General features: G+C 45.5%; 1 protein-coding gene and 1 long non-coding RNA gene across 3 annotated transcripts in view; both read right to left on the bottom strand.

Moving 5' to 3' along the window:
• Positions 1-15047, bottom strand: part of PANK4 (pantothenate kinase 4 (inactive)) — a 43586-nt gene extending 28539 nt beyond the window's left edge. Inside the window, exons 1-3 of the mRNA XM_069078305.1 lie at positions 14889-15047; positions 4722-4804; positions 3416-3630 (exon numbers count right to left, since the gene is read on the bottom strand). Of these exons, the coding sequence (XP_068934406.1) occupies positions 3416-3630; positions 4722-4804; positions 14889-15012 (422 nt within the window). The 5' untranslated portion in view covers positions 15013-15047. The remainder of the gene's footprint in view (positions 1-3415; positions 3631-4721; positions 4805-14888) is intronic.
• The window catches only part of LOC138153893 (uncharacterized), a 354866-nt gene that overhangs the window by 216854 nt on the left and 118682 nt on the right, over positions 1-19330 (bottom strand). The gene's annotated exons all lie outside the window — the stretch shown is intronic.

Below are 19330 nucleotides of genomic sequence, written 5' to 3'. Positions count from 1 at the left end.
CAGCTACTACACTGAAGGATCACAGGTCTTGGAATACTATATTCTTTAGAGCAGGACCATCTCCAGTCATGCTGATCTAGATCTTGTCCCCGGATCTAGTTGGCTCTGTAGGTGAAAGTGAGACTGGTGACTTTGCACAACCCTTCCTCACTTAAATCCAATTCACTTGCAAGTCATCGTGTCACCTTCCTGATGTCATGATTCTCTTTGGGAATGAAAGACAAACAATAACAATAATGTTCAGTAGAACAAAAGAGCTGGGGTTACAACTTACCCAGCAAAATTAGATATATTTCTGAATGAAAAAAAAAATGGACATTTAACAAACTGAAAGATTTTCAAGTTTTTGTGACAAAAAATCCAGAAATTAAGGGAAAATTCAACATATAACAACCTGGAGAAATATAAGGTAAATATTAAAGACAAAATATAAGGGACTCAAGGTAAAATTGCTTACTTCTTATATGTGAAAGTATCATCAGTTCTTTTATGACTGTCATTTATATTTAGGGAGTTTGAAAGAAAGGCTTTGGCTGAGCTGAGCATGATGGAGTAATTCTAAAAAAAATAAAACTGTGCAAGGAGAGATAAAAAGGAGTAATTATCTCATACAAATGAGGCATAAGAAGAAAAGTTCATACAGAAGAAGCTAAGAAGGGGAGGGCACACAGTGCTGGAACTTTACTCTCATTGGGAAGGGGTTAAAAGAGGGAACAACATCTGTATCTATGGATATAAAAGTCTTCTCAATTCAGAAAGAAATAAAAGGGCAAGGGACAGGGTGGGCGGAGAGAATACGGAAGGGACTTTTAGAGGGGTGGGCAGGTTAAGGCACAGGAGTGCAAGGTAGTAGGTAGAAGTAAAGAAGAGTGAGGAGAGAGAAAAGGAAAGAGGAAAATACACAACAAGTAATTATATCTTACAATATGAATGGGACAGATTTACCCATAAAATGGAAATAGAGAGCAGATTAAAAATTTGAATTTGACAATATGTTGCGTTCAGGAAACATTATAAAAATGAGAGTTACACACAAAGATAAAATAAAGGGCAGAAGTAGAATTTAATATGTAAAAAAAGCAGGGATAGTAATCATGATCTCAAAGTTAAAGTTAAAATAGATTTAATCATAAGGTAAAATAAAGAAACTACACTATGTGCCAGCAATATTATTCAATATAGTTTTAGACCATTTAAAATACCTGAGGGTATACCTGCCAAAACAGACATAGAACTATATGAACATTAAACGTAAATCACTTTTTATACAAATAAACTCAGATCTAAATAACTGGTAATATTTATTGTTCATGCATAGGTAAAGTCAACAATTTAAAAACTGACAATTTTACCTAACTAATCTATTTATTCAATGTCATCGAAATTAAATTACTAAAAACATATTTTACTGAGTTAGAAAAAAAATAACAAAATTCATTTTGAAGAATAAAAGGTCAGGAACTTCAAAGAAACTAAGAAAAAAAGATATAAAAGAAGTACAATCAACAGTCTCTAAACTATATTGTAAGGGAAAGTATTGTTGAAGTGTAAAAAGGCAGAAACTTCTATTAATTTAAATTAAAATTTCCTTATAGAAATAAAACCTATGTAGCCAAGAACAGAAGGAATACAGAAAACTGGTAAAAAAAAAGACTTTCATAGACAATCTCTCAGATAGGATGTGACTGGGTTGGAATATTGCTATGATACAGGAAATGATGAGCTGGTTGATTTAGAAAAACATGGAAAGCCTCAGACCTATAAGGGAAGATGCTATCCACCTTCAGAAAGAGAGATGAAAAGTGGAAATGAGCACAGTAAAGTATTACATATATGTGGAAGTGTGTATGTGTATGTGTGTGTATTTATGCTTAATTGTAGCCCTTCTTTAGGATGAGAGGGAGGGGAAAAAATAAAGTAAGAAGTACACAGCAGAGAACAAAAGAAAACCAATAATGGGGATGGCTAGGTGGCACAGTGAATAGAGCACCAGCCCTGGAGTCAGGAGGACCTGAGTTCAAATCCGACCTCAGACACTTAAACACAAAAAACTAGCTGTGTGACCTTGGGCAAGTCACTTAACCCCAAATGCCCTACCTTCCCCCCTCCAAAAAGAAAATAAAAGAAAAAAAGAAAACCAATAAAGAAGCAAAGTTGGGCTGCTTGGAAAATGTGTAGTATTTATCATATAGATTTTCTGGAAATGGAAATTTATTCTTTTATACTGAATCCTCTCCTACGGTCTACTGTGTATATGGCAACTTTTTTTTTCTTTTCTCATTTTGTATTTGTTTAAAATTTACAAAATTATAATCACTTAACCCAATTGCCCCTCCAAAAAAAAGTAAAAAAATAAAATAAAATTTATAAAATTATATGAAAAGAAAATCTATCCCCCATCCTTCAGCTAGATTCCCCACTGGTGAGGTAAACATTCCCAGATCCCCACTCACCTAGCCATGTTAAAGTGCAGAGGAAAAACACAGTAACAAAAGCTTTTTATTTCAAATGTAAATACCGAATCAACTATTTCCACATTTCAATGAGTCTGTGAATTCACTGAAGTGGGAACTTCCTCTCATGATGAGGACTGCAGCCCATTCTAGCCCTCTTGTCTTAGGTGATTCTTATCTATGGTCTCCTGTGAATTCACAATATTGGAACAACCCAAGATGCTGGAGAAAGCCTTCCCCTAGGTCTTTTTTATATTTAGTAGATATGAATGCAGAACATGGGCTGGCTCTCTGTTACCCTTCACTCTTGCCACAGGAAGGAACATTGATCACTAGGTGATAACTTCTTTGGCTGTAGTAATTCAGAAAATAAAGGAAAAAGTCTGTTCTGTGACCTGCCCCTCCCCCCCCTTCCATATCCAGAGGGATGATGGGCATCACAGCCATCCAAAGATGTCCCCATCAGGCACAGACTGCTGGATGATGTCCCATCTTTCCCCCTACTTTCCAGTTCTTATGCTAGACGAAGTACTTCTAAATGCACCCATTCCCCTTTGTTTTCCTGTACCCCCATCAAAGATACCCTGGTGAGTTCAGCAAATAAAAAGGGGTCTCTGAATTTATGCCCAGTTCCATCCCTGTGACCTCCTCTGCTGTGTGACCCTAGAGATCCCTGAAGTGGGTTTGCTTCCCAGATTCCTATTGTGTCCTCAGGGCACCAGTGTTAACAGCACAGGGCACCATGGCTGGCCCTTGCAGGAGTGTTTAGCTGTGCTCCAAGGCATGGCCACTGATGGCACCAGCAGGGAACTGATGACTACTTCAGGTTTTCACACTAAGCTTACCTTGAGGCTTACCAGAATTTTCCTTCTTTTTAAATTAAAAAAAAAAAAAAACAACTCTTTAAACCTCTCCCCCAATAAAAACAAATGCTTGTCTCACTCCAACCCAACTGCACTTACCTGAGTCTAAGCTTCTGCTCAATGAGGTCTTTGAACTTATATGCACCCCCTCCCGTCGCCTGGATCACTTTTGTTTCTGTGTTGACAAGATGGTCCTTGATGAAGTCCAGACAGGTTTCAATGTATGTGTTCTCAAATTTAATAAAATGCAGCCGAGCAGTGATCTCCTCCTGTACTGAGATTTCATAGGGAGGCTCATGCTCCTGTTCAGCATCCTGAAGAAAATACCAGTGGCATCTTAGTAATAAAAAGGAAGCCGATAAGGATTTCTGTATAGCCTTACCTACACATTATCTCATCTGTAAAATGGGCATAATAACCACAGGTACCTCCCAGGTGTGTTTGTGTGGATCAAAGGAGCTAACACGCAGAAAGCACTTTATAAATCTTACAGAGACATGTCAATGCCAGCTGCTATTATTATTGTGACAATTATTATCTCACTGGAGTTTCTCAACAAGTCTGGGAAACAGGCATTATTATTATTACTACTCCCATTTTACAGATGAAGAAACTTGAAGCACAGATAAGTTAAGGGATCTGATCACGGTCACACAGCTAGTGAGCTTCGAGGACAGGATTCAAACTCAGGTCTTTCTGCCTCTATGTCATGCAAGGGAATCTGAGGGATTCATTTTTTCCACATTTTCTTTTCTCTGATAAGCTGCACACTACTAAAGAGGTAGTACCTTTAAAGCTAGGTCCAGGCCCAAGAAAGGAAGCAGAAGGGGCTTGTGTCTAAAGGCAACCAGAGCCTGATCAGAAATTAAATCACGGAAAAGTGCACTCAGTCCAGGAAGGAAGGATGGAAAAAAGAGCAGGGGAAGGGCCCATCATGTGGACCAAGAAGGAGCTGAGCTGGGAGCCAGGGCTTGGGATGTGACCCTGGAGGCCCCCAGTATGGACTGCAGGCTCAGCAGGCCTCCCACATTCCAGCTCCAGGCTCCAGACATTGAAAAGGCCATCTTCCTCCTGGGAAGGCAGGCCCTCTTTCTTCAGAGTTCCACCCTGACACCCTTTCTGTCAAGGCTTCCCTGACTCCAAGTGCTTTGGGGGCATATGCTGCCATTTTTTATTTTTTATCCCCAGAATCCAGCAGATTGCCTTGCACATAAGGGATATTTAAGGAATTTCATGGAATTCCTTGCTTCTAAATCTTCCCCTGGGGCATCCCAAGGAAAGAAGCCCATGAACTAGCTGGCATTCCCCATGGCCTACAGCCTAGGTGTGGAAAATCCCCAGAATCGGACTAGTACTGCTTTCCAAATGGGGCACTGTCGGGGGCCAACACAACGGAAGTTTTTACCTTTCCTGAGTGGTCAAAAGATCTCACTTTGGCTACTTTGTGCTGTACAGTTGAATAATAAGCCAATTTGGTTAATGATCCACCTGTGGATAAAAATAAAAACAATTCAAAACCAGGGCAGGAAAGCATCTGTCTCTCAGTCGTTCCCAATATTTCCTTACTTTACTAACAAACTATTCTGTTACATATAAAAAATGTGTAGCTGAGGGTTGAGCACATGTGAATATATTTTCCTGTTTCAATATTCATGCATATCTAAAGCCCTGGGACCAGGATGGCAGCAGCTGCTGCATGAACTCCCCAACTCCAAGATGTAGGCTCTGACTAGAGAGAGAGAAAAGTGGGCATGATGGGTCCATTCCAAGTCTATTTTCCATCCGGGGCTCTATACATCATGTCTCCTGTCCCCTTGCAAATACAAGTCACTTAACTTAGATGACAGAGGAGATCACTCCACTTTGGAGCTAAGGAAAACTGAATCTCCAACTCAAATCCTGCTGATGACCTAGATTCTAGGTCCTAGAAGAAAAGAGCTGATAATACCAATGTTTTCATTGAAAGGTTTCATAATTGACAACAACCCTCAGTGACCAGCTACCAGTGGAACCAATTTCCCAACATACAAGGCTGAAGAAATGAGGTTGTTTTTAGTGACTCCAAAAGAACTGCTCACCCAAACGAAGAGTTTTAATATCATCCTTCAAGGGACCAATGGAGGCTCCGTGAAGCTAGGACTGTTTCATACACTGCCTTGTACCCCCAGCCTACGCTACACAGGACCTGTCAAATCCAAAGCAGGATCTACATAAAAGGCTTGGCAATGGGTTAACTGACCCTAGTGAAAGGTAACACTAACCCGGAATAATCAGAAGCAATCCAAAGGTTGATTTCAAAGCCCCAATTCCATACACTGACAAAAAGAAGTCAACCTCCTCTAAAAATCCTACTGCCCAGCAAATGTTGGCACTTAATCTTTTTTTTTTTTTTTTTGCTTTTTGGAGGACAACTGGGGTTAAGTGACTTGCCCAAGGTCACACGGCTAGTTTTTCATGTTAAGTGCCTGAGGCCGGATTTGAACTCGGGTCCTCCTGACTCTAGGGCTGGTGCTCTATTCACTGTGCCACCTAGCCACCCCATGTTGGCACTTAATCTTGATGGGCTGCAAACTAGGAAGAAGGAGGATATTCCCAAAATAACATGGAGATAAAATAAGATTATCTGAGGAGTCATCTGCTCTCAAGGACAAATAGTTAATGGCTTGTACTTTGAGACAAAATAGGAAAGGAGAAAGAGGGAAGTAGGAGAGGGAGGAAGAAAGAGATGGAAGGAGGGAAAGGGGGGGAGGTATAGGGAGGGAGGGAGGGAGAGACAGAGAGAAGAGAGGAGAGAAAGAGAGAGAGAAACAGATGGGGGGGAGAAGAGAGGGGGAGGAGGAGAGTGGAGGAGAGAAGAGGGGAGAGAGCATGAGCTAAAGTGTAAGGCTAACAGCTCCATGCAGGTACTCCCAGACCTCAGGAATGATGGCAAACAAAAAAAAGAAAGGAATTCCTTTCACAATGTCCCTTGATGGGGTATTACCGGTAGCACAACATACTGGGAATGAAGGGATGTACTAGAAGATCCTGAAGGTTGCTCTCGGCTATGATTCTATGAACTAAAACCGAAGCATTCCAAAATGACTTGTGGACAAACTATTATTTTGGCCAGGATATGGGAGGAAAAGAACGAAACGATCGATCCTTTACAGACTCTCCAGATTCTGAGAACGGGCTGGGTCAGCTTGTCTAAGGCCCCCAGCTGTGGTTTGGGGGCTGCTGCCCCTCCCCCCTCAAGGCAGCCTATTACCCTTGGGCCCATCTGTCCAGCTGGGGAGTCTGTCCTTACATCAAGCCACAAAGTTCTGCTCTGTAATTCCAGCCCACTGCTCTGAGTTCAGACCTCGGGCCAAGCAGAGCAGAGATAATCCTCTCCCACAAAAATACTTCACAGACTTAAAGACAGTGATTATGGAAACACAGGCAATCATAGGAAATCATTTTAAAACTTTTGTTTTGCAAATGATTAAATACTTAGAAAATAGAAAGGAACACATCAAAATCTAACACTAATGAATACATTAAAATATACTCGGAAAGCCTGCATGCTTAGAATACTATTTCAGTCTCAAAAACATGCACAAACACACGTCCCCCAAACCAAAATGTTTTCCTTTATAATTTATTACCCTGTATCTCTCCCTCCCTCCACACACACACACACACACACACACACACACACACACACACACACACACACACACACACACACTGCCTCATAAGGAAACAGAGATAGTCTCTGTATGTCCCCTCTTCCAGGCCTCAAATGATGCCAAATCTATGGGCTGATTGAAAGAATCCCAAAGAACTGATCACTTCACGAGTCCTCCTATGCAGCAATGTGAATGACCAGTGCTCCTTAGAGATGAGCAAACCACAGCAGGTAAGGGGCCTTTTCAGTGACTCTTGGATCACAGAGGCCCAACAGGGATTGGATCCCACCCCTGGCTTTCCCAGCTGTGATCCTAGGCCACAGCACATGCTGGCTCCAACACTCACTGGTCTCAGAAGTCAAACTAGTGAAAGTTTGTCACCCTCAAGTAACAAGGAAACCAAAACACTGGAGAAGAGGCTGAATGGGGGGATTCTTTGGACAATGAACAGCTCAGGAGAGCTGCACCAACAGAAATCTTCCCTACAAAATGGGCCCTGAGAATCCCCAAAGAGGGCAGGTGTCTTCCCACTGCTTCTTCATTCAGGGGGTGGGGGGTGACTCACTGAACCTCAGAGCTAGAAAGGATCTTGGAGGTGGAAAGCATGAAATCCAATTCAGCTCAACAGGAATCTCCTGCAACAACACATCCAGAAAGCAAAGGGTTTCATGTAGTGTGGTTCCCCTTCCCCCCAAGGCCTCTACAGAGGCCCCTACACTTGTGGGTGTTGTTCATTACAAGGACATTTCCTTACACCAAAACCCTCTGGGGCCAAGCAGTAGAAGCCCACTCTCCCTTCCACAGACTCTCATCTCCTACCCCCCCGCCCCAAACTTCAGACGACCCTCCAATCCCCTGACTGCCAGGTCACCCTGGACACAGGCACACTCCATGGCAATGTGACCAAGAGGAGCTTTCCTCTGTAATTCAGATCTCCTTTGGTGAGACTGCTTCAGCACAGGAAGGCTGTCATAACAGGCACCAGATTGCTTTAAAAGAATGACAAGGCCTTCCAGGGCTAGGTGTCAGGAAGGACAGGGAATGAGTATTTACTGAGTACCTATTGTGTGTCAAGCATGTGGCAAGTGCTGTACAAATATCTCATTTGAACCCCACAACAACCCTGGGAGGTAGGTGCTATTATTGTCCCCCTTTTACAGGTGAGGAAACTGAGGAAGGATGAGTTGAGGTGACTTGCCCAGGGTCACACAGCTAGTAAGTGGTTGAGGACACAACTCAACTCAGGTATTCCTTAATACCAGGCCCAGTGCTCTATATACTGGCCCTCCCAGCTGCCTGCCTCCAGGCAGAAGTCTTTTACTATACAGGACATTTCATGATATCATGGATCATATGTGACATGTGTATGGAAAGGGTACCAAATGTTCTTACTGTATCATAGAAAATAAAAAATGAACACAGTAACCCAGATGTGATCTCACCAGTTCTGACCACTTGAGTCACACAAATCTGGCTGGGGAGGTTCAGGAGTCCTGGGTACTCCTTAGAATAGTCCCCCCCAATCCCTGTGGATGATGGTAGGGACAACCATGGTATTAATAGCACAGGCACGGTTAAGACCTATGTATCTAGTACCAGGCACCCCACAGGTGCCTTCATCTATCTCTTGCCCAGTTTTTCTTGGTTATGTCTGCCCACTGTCTACAAAGGCAGAAGAGGAGGGAGAAAGCCTCATATAGAGCACCCATACACCACTGACGACTTTCTTAGCACATTTAGATGATTCCGAGAAGCTACATGAGGAAGGTCGCCCAGCAGAAAACCTTGGTTTGGAATCCTTTTGAGCCAGGTCAGTGCTGTGATAAATAGAATGTCCTGACTTATCTTTCTCTCTTTTCAAGGAAGTGAAAGAATTCAGCTGGCCTCAGTCTGAGAGAATTAAAAAGTTTTTCCAAGAACCTTAGAGATGCTAATTCAGTCTGCCTAGAAGTTTGTGTTTTCTGACCCCATAAAAAAAGCCTGGTACAGGGAAATGGTGGAATCAAATTTTAATGAGATTCTAATCAGTGCTGGCAAGCCCACCTGCTGTGCTGGTCCCCAGAATTCTCAAGTCCCCAGCTCTGAGTTCTTAACTCACATAGGGGCTCCTTTAAGAACTACAATCACTTGTTCCTGGCAACAAGCTCAAGAACAATACATATAAGGATGGGTGAGAACTTCTTTTTTTAAGAGATGAAATAAAAACCAGAACTAAAAATACATCCTTGAGTATATCTGTTCTGAAAACCCTGTACTTCAACTTTGACATTAAGGGAAAGCCCTAATTCCAACTGGTGCCCTCAGTGGTTTCTCAGTTCCTCTATCAATCACTCCAACATACTGAATTTGAGACCTTTGGGCTCTAAAGGCAGAAATCAGATGATCTGCTTCTCAAAGGAAAGGGTCAGTTAGCCAACAAGCATTTATTAAGCACCTACTATGTACCAGGCAATTGGCCCTGGGACTACAAAGAAAGGCCAAAGGTAACTGCTGCCCTTAAGGAGTGGGCTTCCATGGGTCCCTCAGGCCCCATGATTGCCTTAGGATGGCACAGAGTGGAAAGTCCTCTGGGCACGGAGTCAGAAAGCCGGCTTAGAGTCTCAGCTCTCTCACAGTTTGTCAGGTGACTGGGCAGGCCTTTAGCTCTCTCTGTTTTCTCATCTAAAAAGGGGAATAATTAGACTCTCACTTGGCTATTGTGAAAAAGTACTTTGTACTCAGGACAGCACTAACTAGAGAAACACAAGCTAGTATGAATGATTAGTATTCCTTCCTTATTCAAAACAAAAGATCAGCAATTGCCAACTGGAAGGGACCAATCCAGTCATTCAGAACGCCCCAAATGCAGAGAACACTGTGCCCAATTGCTCAGGGTGGCACAGCCAACTAGCACAGCACAAAGCCACACACCCTTCCTTGGTGGTTTTATGAACGTGCATGATTTCTGCTATTAGTATTAGCAACCAAAATTGCTTTGACCTGTTAGTACATCATAGGGATCTCAGAAGGTGAAGGGGTTTTCAAGTTTGTCCCCCCAAAACACTTAAGAGCATTGACCCTAGAGTTAGGAGGACCTGAGTTCAAATCAGGCCTCAGACATTTGACACACCTACTAGCTGTGTGACCTTGGGCAAGTCATTTAACCCCAACTGCCTTGCCTTCCCCCCTCAAAAAAAGAAAATGAACCTCTCCCCTTTTTTTTGCAGAGGGGGAGACTTTGGGGGGGAAATACTGCATATACCATCAGTCACTGCTGATGTGTTAGTATGCCACCAGCCTCCCCTCCCCTCTTATGTTTACTGCGTTGGTATGTTTTCCTTCAGGAGATGGTTCACTGGGTAGGTAGGAGATGGGCAGATTCAGAAATGAACGTGATATAAAAACCCCAAATATATCAATAATGTTTTAAAACACTTTTTATATTACTCATTTTACAGGTGAGGAAATTAGGACCCAGAGAGTAGAACAAATTTGCCCAAGGTAACCTTCCCACTTGGAAGCAGAAGTGAGCTGAGTAACCAGGTCTCTCCATCTCCAGGCCAGAGCTGGTTCCAACAATTAAGAGGAATTCTATTTCTGCAGCCTCCACAGGCCTAATTTTAAAACCTTTCCCTCACCAAAATGCTACAAATGCCCAAGCAGCTAGCAAAGGAAAGCTCTTGAGGGAAGAGACTGTGTCTGATGGGAACATGTTTTTCCTTCTGAGCTTTTCAAACAGGTGCAAATGCTTGCTGCAGAGACGCTTCTAAGTGAACTGCATCTCCCAATGCCCTCACTGCCCAGAGTCAAGATGGCACCATTGCCTCTCCCACTTCCATCAATTCTCTTCTCCAACACTGGGTTAAGTCAGATGACACCTGCCTCCACTCCTGCCATCCCCGAGTCAGGAAAACCAAGAGGAAAAAACTCCCTGGAGGAAAACACAATAGTGCTTCTTATAGGGCGCAGGAAAGAAGCACTTCCTAAGAATACAACTGCTGTCCACCCAAAGGACTGAACTGCCTTTCTAGCCATTCCCTTAGCTCTTGGACATCCACCTTCACCTCCTACCATGCTACTGAAACAGGGCCCTCAAAGATCACCAACTGCCTTAGTCTGCCAAAATCCAACCTTATTCGGGTCATCTAACAGTGCTTCTTAAACCATGGGGTCTAGACCCACAGTTTAAGAAGCACTGACAGGGTCAGGAGTGGAAGAAAGTTTAAGAAGAGGGGCAGCTAGGTGGCACAGTGAATACAGCACTGGCCCTGGAGTCAGGAGGACCCGAGCTCAAATTCGACCTCAGACACTTGACACTTACTTGACATACTTACTAGCCATGTGACTTTGAGCAAGTCACTTAACCCCAACTGCCCTCCAAAAAGAAAAAAAAAAGAAAGTTTAAGAGGCCCTGAATTAACACAAGCCCTTCCCTCCACCACTGTGGGAAAGTGCTCAGCAGGAGCTGGGGCCACAGGGGGATTGAGGGGCTGCCTGATCAGTGATGAGGGAGGGAGAACCCATAGACCAGAAGCAGACATCCCTTAAGAACAGGGATCTTACACAGTGCTGCCCCCCCACACACCTTCTGCCTCTTCACAATTTCTCCTTATTTTCCGACCCACTAAATGGACGAGTTGCTCAAAGTTCAATTATACAGGCTTTGCTACAATTTCTCCATCTTCCAGCTTCACCTCTGTTCTCTTTGTGGATGCCACAAACACGAGTCTTGCTCTACCCCTCAACACCAACTTCCTTCAGAAGAGGGCTCCTCTGGCTAACTCCTCTGGCTAGGCTTCACATGAAAGCACAGGATGGGGTCAAGAAGATCCTTGTTTTTATGTGGCCTCACACTCTAGCTGTGTGACTAGGCTTCAGTGACATTTAGCTTCTGTCTGCCTCAGTTTCCTCAGGTGTAAACTGAGGGTAACCACAGCCCCTACCTCCCAAGGCTGTTGTAAGGATCAAGTAAGGTAATATTTATTTATTTTTTTGCTTTTTTTTTGGAGGGCAATTGGGGTTAAGTAACTTGCCCAAGGTTACAGGCTAGTTATTTTGTGTGGGTGTTAAGTATCTGAGGCCTGAACCTAACTCAGTCCTCCTGACTCCAGGGCCAGCACTTTACTCACTGCGCCACCTAGCCGCCCCTGAGTAAGGTAATAATTTATAAGAGCTTTGCAACTTTTAAAGTACTATATAAATTCAAGCTATAGATTTCTCTGATTTTCCAACTCTGGCATTTAAGGTGAGATATGTTTAATAATAAGGAATCACATATATAAATACTTAGACCCAATGGGCTCTAGATGAGTTTTTAAAAAGCAAAAGGATCCTGTGACCCCACTGAGTTTCAGCCCTTCTCTTTATGTCAAACACCTGCACTGGAATTAGCGTCCTGCCCACAAAAATCCCAGCCGTTCCTTGCTACCTTTGTATCCCTGGCCCAGAATGTTACCAATCTATCCTCCCTTTCCTGCTCTGTAAGATACAGAGGCTGGCTGGCCTAGAGCATCTCTGAGGTCTCCTTCAGCTCCCAAGACTGCGGCCCTAAATCCCCAGCCATATGACAAGGCACTGTGTTCATCACAATGAAAAATGGGGAAAATGCCCCTGGACCCAAGGGACCTCAAGATCTCCGCATGGAGCAATCAGCCTCCTCGGGGAGCCACTTTCAAATGCTAGAAATCAGAAACACCAAGAGTCTGGCTACTCACTTAGACACAATATTTACGGGGTGAGACACTGCACTATTTTTAAACCGACAACATAAGCAAGCTGATGGGTACTTTGATTTGTGCTTACCCACTCTTCTCGTCATAAAAACAGAAAACAAACCTCAGTCTGCTTCCCAAGTGGGCTTTGACACAAATCCCCTCCTGAAATTCCACTCCAACTGTCCAAGACAGGCCCTCTTTTTATGCTGTCTTTCTAGTGAAGCCCCCAGAAAGATCTCAGGGTGACTGCACACCTCCCAGAGAAGCTCCAGGTGCTGAAGCTGGCTCAGGACTCCTCCTCCTCCTCCTCCTCCCTGGGCCTCCTCCACAGGCCTACTCTTCTACTGAGCATGGGGAGGGTTGTTGTTTGTAGAGGAAAGTCAGAGGAGATTAGAATTGGTGCCAGTCGGCAGTGAATAACATCCTGGCTGTTCTGTGACTTACAAGCATCTGGAAAAGGAAACAGCCCCACGCTGGGGGGAGAGGAGGCCCAAGGCAGCACCAGTTGGAAGCCATGGAGCCTAGGGAGGCCGGGCAGGACTCCCGGAGAAGTGCACATACTGGTAACTCCTGACCGAATTCCTCAGGGCCCAGGAAACCCTTCTTGCTCCCCTTGTCTCTCAGCCAGACAAGTCTGCCCTCAGAAAATGGGGGTGAGGGAAGGTGAAGGATCCTGTCTGGGCTTCATCCTTTAGGAACAAATGCCAACCTGCCCGAACCAGGAAAATGGCACCCCTGCTCTCTGCTCCCTCAACAGAGTCTCCAGTACTGACCCAGGTCACTCAGAGGCAGGATGTCTTAGGCCCGAGCCCCTTCCCGGCCTGGCAGCCCCCCAAAACTATGAAAGGGCGTTTTCCCCTCCCCTGCTTCTTTTTAGCTGTTTACAATTTCACTGGGGAAAAAGCCAGGAAACCCAATAAATCAAACAAATAGGCCAGCACCTGGCACATGGCAGACCCTTAATAAACCCCAGTGGCCTTGAGGGGGGCCCAGAAATTCTGCGGCCTGAGCCCCTGAGCCCCTCCCTCTGTCCAGTGTCTTCTGCCCCCGCCCCCCACCCAAGGAAGGGGAGCTGAGGTCCGGGCTCTCCTCAACGGGCTCCCGGCCCTGCAGGCACAAACACGGGGCCACAGGAGCCCCCTTCTGGGGCGCGGACCCAGCGAAGGCTCCCAGGCTGGCAGGGGCTCAGGAGCCACATCCATCGTGCACTGGAGGAAACTGAGGCCGGGGCTTTGGGTGACCTACCCAAGGTCACACAGGTCTGACCCGAGGGGGTGCTGGGGGTGACGGAGGGGAGGGCAAAGGCAGCGGCCGGCCCGGGATGGAGGCTCGGGGAGATGCCCCCCACTCCGGCCAGCTCGCAGGGCTCCCGCCGGGCCGACCTTCCGTTCCGCGCCCCAGCCCCAACTCGGACCCCCGCCCCTCCCGGAGGGCGGGGCCCAGGCCGCCTCACACTGAGCCCCCCACGGGCGCTGCGCGACCCCGACCCTGGGGAGGCGCGGCCGCGCTGGGGGGAGAGGGGGAAGGGGAGCGCAGCGGCCGAAGCCTGGGGGTAGTGGGCCGGGGGCTGCAGGGCTCGTCGTGACGGGGGCGGGGACGGACAGCGGGGGGGGGCTGGGGCGCGTGTGGGGGGGGGGGGGCCGGGGGGGGGGGGGGTGTGACGGGCCGGGGAGGAGGGGCAGGAGAGGAGGGGGTGGGCTGAGGGACCCACGGGAAGGAAGGTGTGGAGGCGGGGGGGTCTGGGGGGCGGCAGAGGGCCCCCCTTCAGGATTCCAGCGGACTGTTATTTACCTCTTCCCCACCCCCCCCACCTCGCTCGGACAACCCCCTCCCGCCCGGTCCCGGACGGCAGGTCAGCCCAGGCCAGGCTGGCCAGGCCCCGCAGCCTCCCGGGGCTTGTAGTCTCCCGACCGCTCTCCGGCCCGGGGGCTCGGGATCGAGGACTCCATTTCCCGACGAGCCCCATTCTCCTAGCCCGCAGCGGGGCCTCCCGGGATCGGTAGTCCCGTAGCGCACTCGCTGCGGGTCCGGGGGGCCCCCGAGAGAACTACAGATCCCATGAGGCCCTGCGACTGCCTTCCCACCGTCTCCCCCCTCCCCTGCCTCTCCTCCTCCCCCCGCCCTTCGTCCGTCCCCCACCACCCCCTAGTTCACCGGTACCGGGGACCGACAGCCCCGGCTGCGTCCACCACGGCCCGCTTTCGGGCCCCTCGGCCCCCCCACTACCTATGTCTATGGCGAAGCGCTTGGCGTTCTCCAGGTTGCGGAAGATCTCATCCGGCGGGAGGGTGATGCTCTTGTCCAGGCTGTCCCCGCTGCTGCCGCTGCCGCTCGCTCCACACTCCGCCATTTTGAATCTGCCTGGCCAGCCTCATCAGCCATGCAGATATATGCGCATGTATTTGAATGTTAATAGGCTCCCACCCCCACCCCCTTTCGAATAGTTTATGCTAATGAGGCCCAGCCGGGCAAGCTGCTTCACCATTCTTTCTCCTTCCTAACGTCCAAGGCGACATCGCCGGACTTTGGCCAGCTCTTGGGAAAAGGTTTGGGGGGGAGGCATCGAAATTAAAAAACTGAGAGCCGTGGAAGGACCCTCAAAGAGTGACTATCCAGTGAAACCCCTGAATTTTACAAAGGGAAAAACTGAGGCACAGAGGGAGACGAAGGAACTAAGTAGAACTGGGATGTGAACCCAGGTCGTCTGACCTCCCAAATCCAATGTTTTTTCACTGGTACCATTGCTGCCTTATCTTCGTCACGTACAAATGGAAGCAGGTCGCCTCTAAGGGTCCTTCCCGACTTGAGTTTCTGTTACTGATTAAAATGCTCTCCTTTCCTCTCCACTCAGTCCCTAGGAAGACTGTCCAGCTCTCTTGACCAGGATCTTGGGTCAAATTCTATCTCTACCATTTACTCCCTTTGTGACCTCGGGCAAGTCACCTCACCCTTCTGAACCTCAGTTTCCTCCTCTGTAAGATGAGGAAGGAAGTGGGTGAGCTGACCTTTAGAGTACCGTTATAAATGTGATCCCATGAATTCAATTCAGAAGTATTTACTGAACACCTGCTGTGTGTTAAGTACTTGTCATTTGTTATTGCTCTCATGGTCTTTGCATTCTGTTGGGAGAAGCAGCACTTGCACAAAATCCCTTCTACATCATCCCAGACGTGATAACAAGGTGACCTTTGCTTGATGGTCCCTAGTGATGGAGAGCTCACCACTTCCCATGGTTTCCTATCCCCACTTTTGGACAGGTCTAGGAACTTTCCAAATTCATTATCTCATCAACTGACCAATTAGCAAGCATTTATTAAGTATCTAATGTGCAGGGGGAGAGTCCTTCTACATCTATAGAGGCAAACATCCTTCATTATCCCCATTTTGCAGATGGGGAAACAGGAGGAAGAGAGCAAGTTTAGATGACTTGGCCAATGCAGTGGTTCCAGGACTCAAGGTCAAGTCAGACAGAGAGGTGGAAGGGAGCTCAGCAGTTGGACCTGCACAAAAATCCTCTCTGCAGAATCCTTAAGGCTTGTGCCTTCCACTTCCCCTGGCAGTACATTCCACTTTGGGCTGACTCTAATCATTAAGAATTTTTTCTTAGAGTCTTTCCGATTTATCAACACTTTTCCTAAAATTGGCACCTACAATCGAACACAGTACTGGAGTTGTGATCTAACCAGGAGAAAGTGTAATATAACTAGTCCCTCCTTCTTCTTGGGTGTGACACCTTTTTCAAAGCAGACCAAGATTGCATTCATTTTTTGGTTCTATTTTTTTTTTTTAATTTCATTGCTATCTTTTATTTTTATATCCCTTCCATTTCCAAATTTATATTTCCTTCTCTCCTACCCAGAAAGCATTTCCTTATGTGAAAGTAGGAGAGTTTGTGGAAGTGTGTGGAATAGTCTTCTGCCTAAATTAATGTAATTACAAAAGAACTAGGCATCTCTGTTGAATCAATCAATAAAAAGTGTAAACCAGCTGTGAACAAGTCCTTAATCAGTATGGGAGGAGAGAAGGACTTTGATCATTGGATGAAATCAGATGACACCACACAGGAAATACTTTTCCATTGGCCAAAAGAAATAGATACACCTTTGAACCTACACACACATCTACATGTATAGATATCCTATATCCTAATACACCAGTTGAGAATAGAACATTCCAGCAATAAGCCAGTCTAGTAGTTGAGAGAATTATCCTTTGATAGGTGGGGGGAGGAGAACAACCCAGCAGCAATTTTTAAGAGTTGAGAAAATTTGGACTTCCCATATGCACACATAACAGTGAACCCCGAGCATCTGTGGATGATGGTGGCATATACATAGGCACTAAGAAACACAGCAGGGACAAATCAGAGCACTGACCCTCAGAACCCAACAGAGGGCTAAACCTAGAGGGGATCTTCATCAGGTTTCAGTATCTGGGAGAAAAAAATTACCCCTTTGCCACATGGACTCTCTCTCAGCTTGAGTCTACTTTCGCTATGGATGCTGTGTATTACTGTGAGAGAACATCTCAGACTTGTAGAGGGATTGATTTTATGGCAAACAAACCTGTTCTACCTGCTTAGTAAATACTACTTTCTAGGAGTTAATTAAGGCTTGCAATCAATAGTGAACACACCAGATTGGGGCTTCTGGGTGACAGTCCTAGACAAACTTTCAGACTCTCAAGGTTACTCTTCGAACCCTCAGGGAAGAAGTTGTCAGCCATAGTATGGGGACTCAAGCTGTCAGTGACAGTGGGAGCTGGTGGAATGAGCCCAGAGGGAGTAATATACTTGTAATGATGCATTTTTTAAAAAAAAAAGAGAGAGACTGAAGGAAAAAAAGCAATTCAGCAAAATATACCAAGGCAACAACCAAGTTTGAGAGTTTATGTCACCTTTATGAGAAGAGCACCTCCCTTCCTTAAAGAGGTAGAGGACTAAGGCAGGTGTCTTCTCATAGTTCATACTCCATTCAACCTTAACCATTATGACTGGATTACATTCAATTTCATTTGTTACTAAGTTTTCTGTTTACATTGTTGTCATCACGTTACTATTTTTCTGATTCTGATCACTTGACTGCATCAAGTTACACAAGTCATCTCAGGATTCTTTCTATTCTTCAAAGACCTCATTTGTAACAGTGATGGAATATTTGATCAGCTTGTCCAGGGTAAACAATTTGTTTAGCTTTTCTTTGTTCCTGATTTATTGCTATGACTAAAAAAGTGCTGCTAAAGATCCTGGTCCACAGGATACTTTTCTTGGTGTCTTTGACCTCTGTGGTAGATATGATGGTGGGATCTCTGGACATCTTAGTCATTTTCTTAGAGTAATTCCAAATTGCTTTCCAGAGTTCTTCTGCCAATGCATCACTCTACCAGCAGTGGATCTGTATGCCTATTTTTTTTTTCTCAGCCCCTCCCAAAATAACTTTTCTTTTGTTATCTTTGCCAGGTTGCTGAGTGTAAGGTGAAGCCTCAGATTTCTTTGGATTTGCATGTCTGTTATTGGAGATTTCGAACAATCTTTTTTTAATAGATGTGCAGAAATTCTTTTGAGACCTGTCTGTTCATCTCCTATGAACGCTTATCCAATGGGTAATGATTCTTATTTGTATATTTTTTCTTAGTTCCCTCTGCATATTGGATGCAAAACCCTTATTAGAAATTGTTGATGCAGAGATTCCTCCCCCCAATCAACTACTTCCCTTCTGAGAATCCTGGTTGTGTATTGTTCATACAAAAGCTTCATTTAATTATAATATTCTATTTTATTTTTTGTGCATATCCTATGATTGATTAACATATTGAGCTTGTAGTTTAGTGAATAGGATTTTTTTTAAATACACTCAAGTCTGGTGTCCCGACATCAATCTCAATCAAAACTTCCTTCCCAAAATGAAATGCCTGGATTTTTCTTTTCAGCTGATTGGATATCTTGATGTCCAGTGTAAACAAGATTTGAATTGACACTCTAATGGTGAGGCAGAGTTCCCATTCATTCTTTTTTTTTTTTTAAAGCAATTGGGGTTAAGTAACTTGCTCAGGGTTACACGGCCAGTTATTATTTCTGGGTGTGGTGCTGAGTATCTGAGCCCGGATTTGATCCAGGTCATCCCAACACTGGAGCCGGTGCTCTTACTCGCTGTGCTACCTGGCCGCCCCTCCCATTCATTTTTTTTTTTAATTTTTTTTTTAAAGCAATCGGGGTTAAGTAACTTGCTCAAGGTTACACGGCCAGTTATTTCTGGGTGTGCTCCCATTCATTCTCTAAAAAAAAAATCACAATCACCAAGCATTTATTTAATGTCAACAAGGATGAGCACCTGCCCCATGGCCAGTTCTGTGCTGAATGCCGAAGGAAGATCGGAAAGGGAGAGTAATAACAAGGCAAACACCAAAGAAATACTGGAGCCCATCTTTTGACATTTATGTTATACTTTTCTTATAATTTCCCTGGTTAGGCAGGCAGTGCAGGTTTTATTGCATCCATTTTATGGATGAGAAAACAGGTCCAAAGTAAGGCAGTCTGATGCAATGGAAGGTGCACTGGGTTAGGAGTCAGGTGTTGGAGGTTTTAGTGCTGACTCTGAATTCCTGCTAGTCTCCCCCAGGGATAGGAAGGAAGGAAGGAAGGAAGGAAGGAAGGAAGGAAGGAAGGAAGG

This window comes from Petaurus breviceps, unplaced genomic scaffold, assembly GCF_028583685.1.
Source record: "Petaurus breviceps papuanus isolate PSGF00001 unplaced genomic scaffold, PetGlider_PUasm1.0 91041, whole genome shotgun sequence".
NCBI lineage: Eukaryota > Metazoa > Chordata > Mammalia > Diprotodontia > Petauridae > Petaurus > Petaurus breviceps.
Note: the sequence above shows the minus strand (reverse complement) of the source record. Positions and strands in the feature narration are given on the sequence as shown.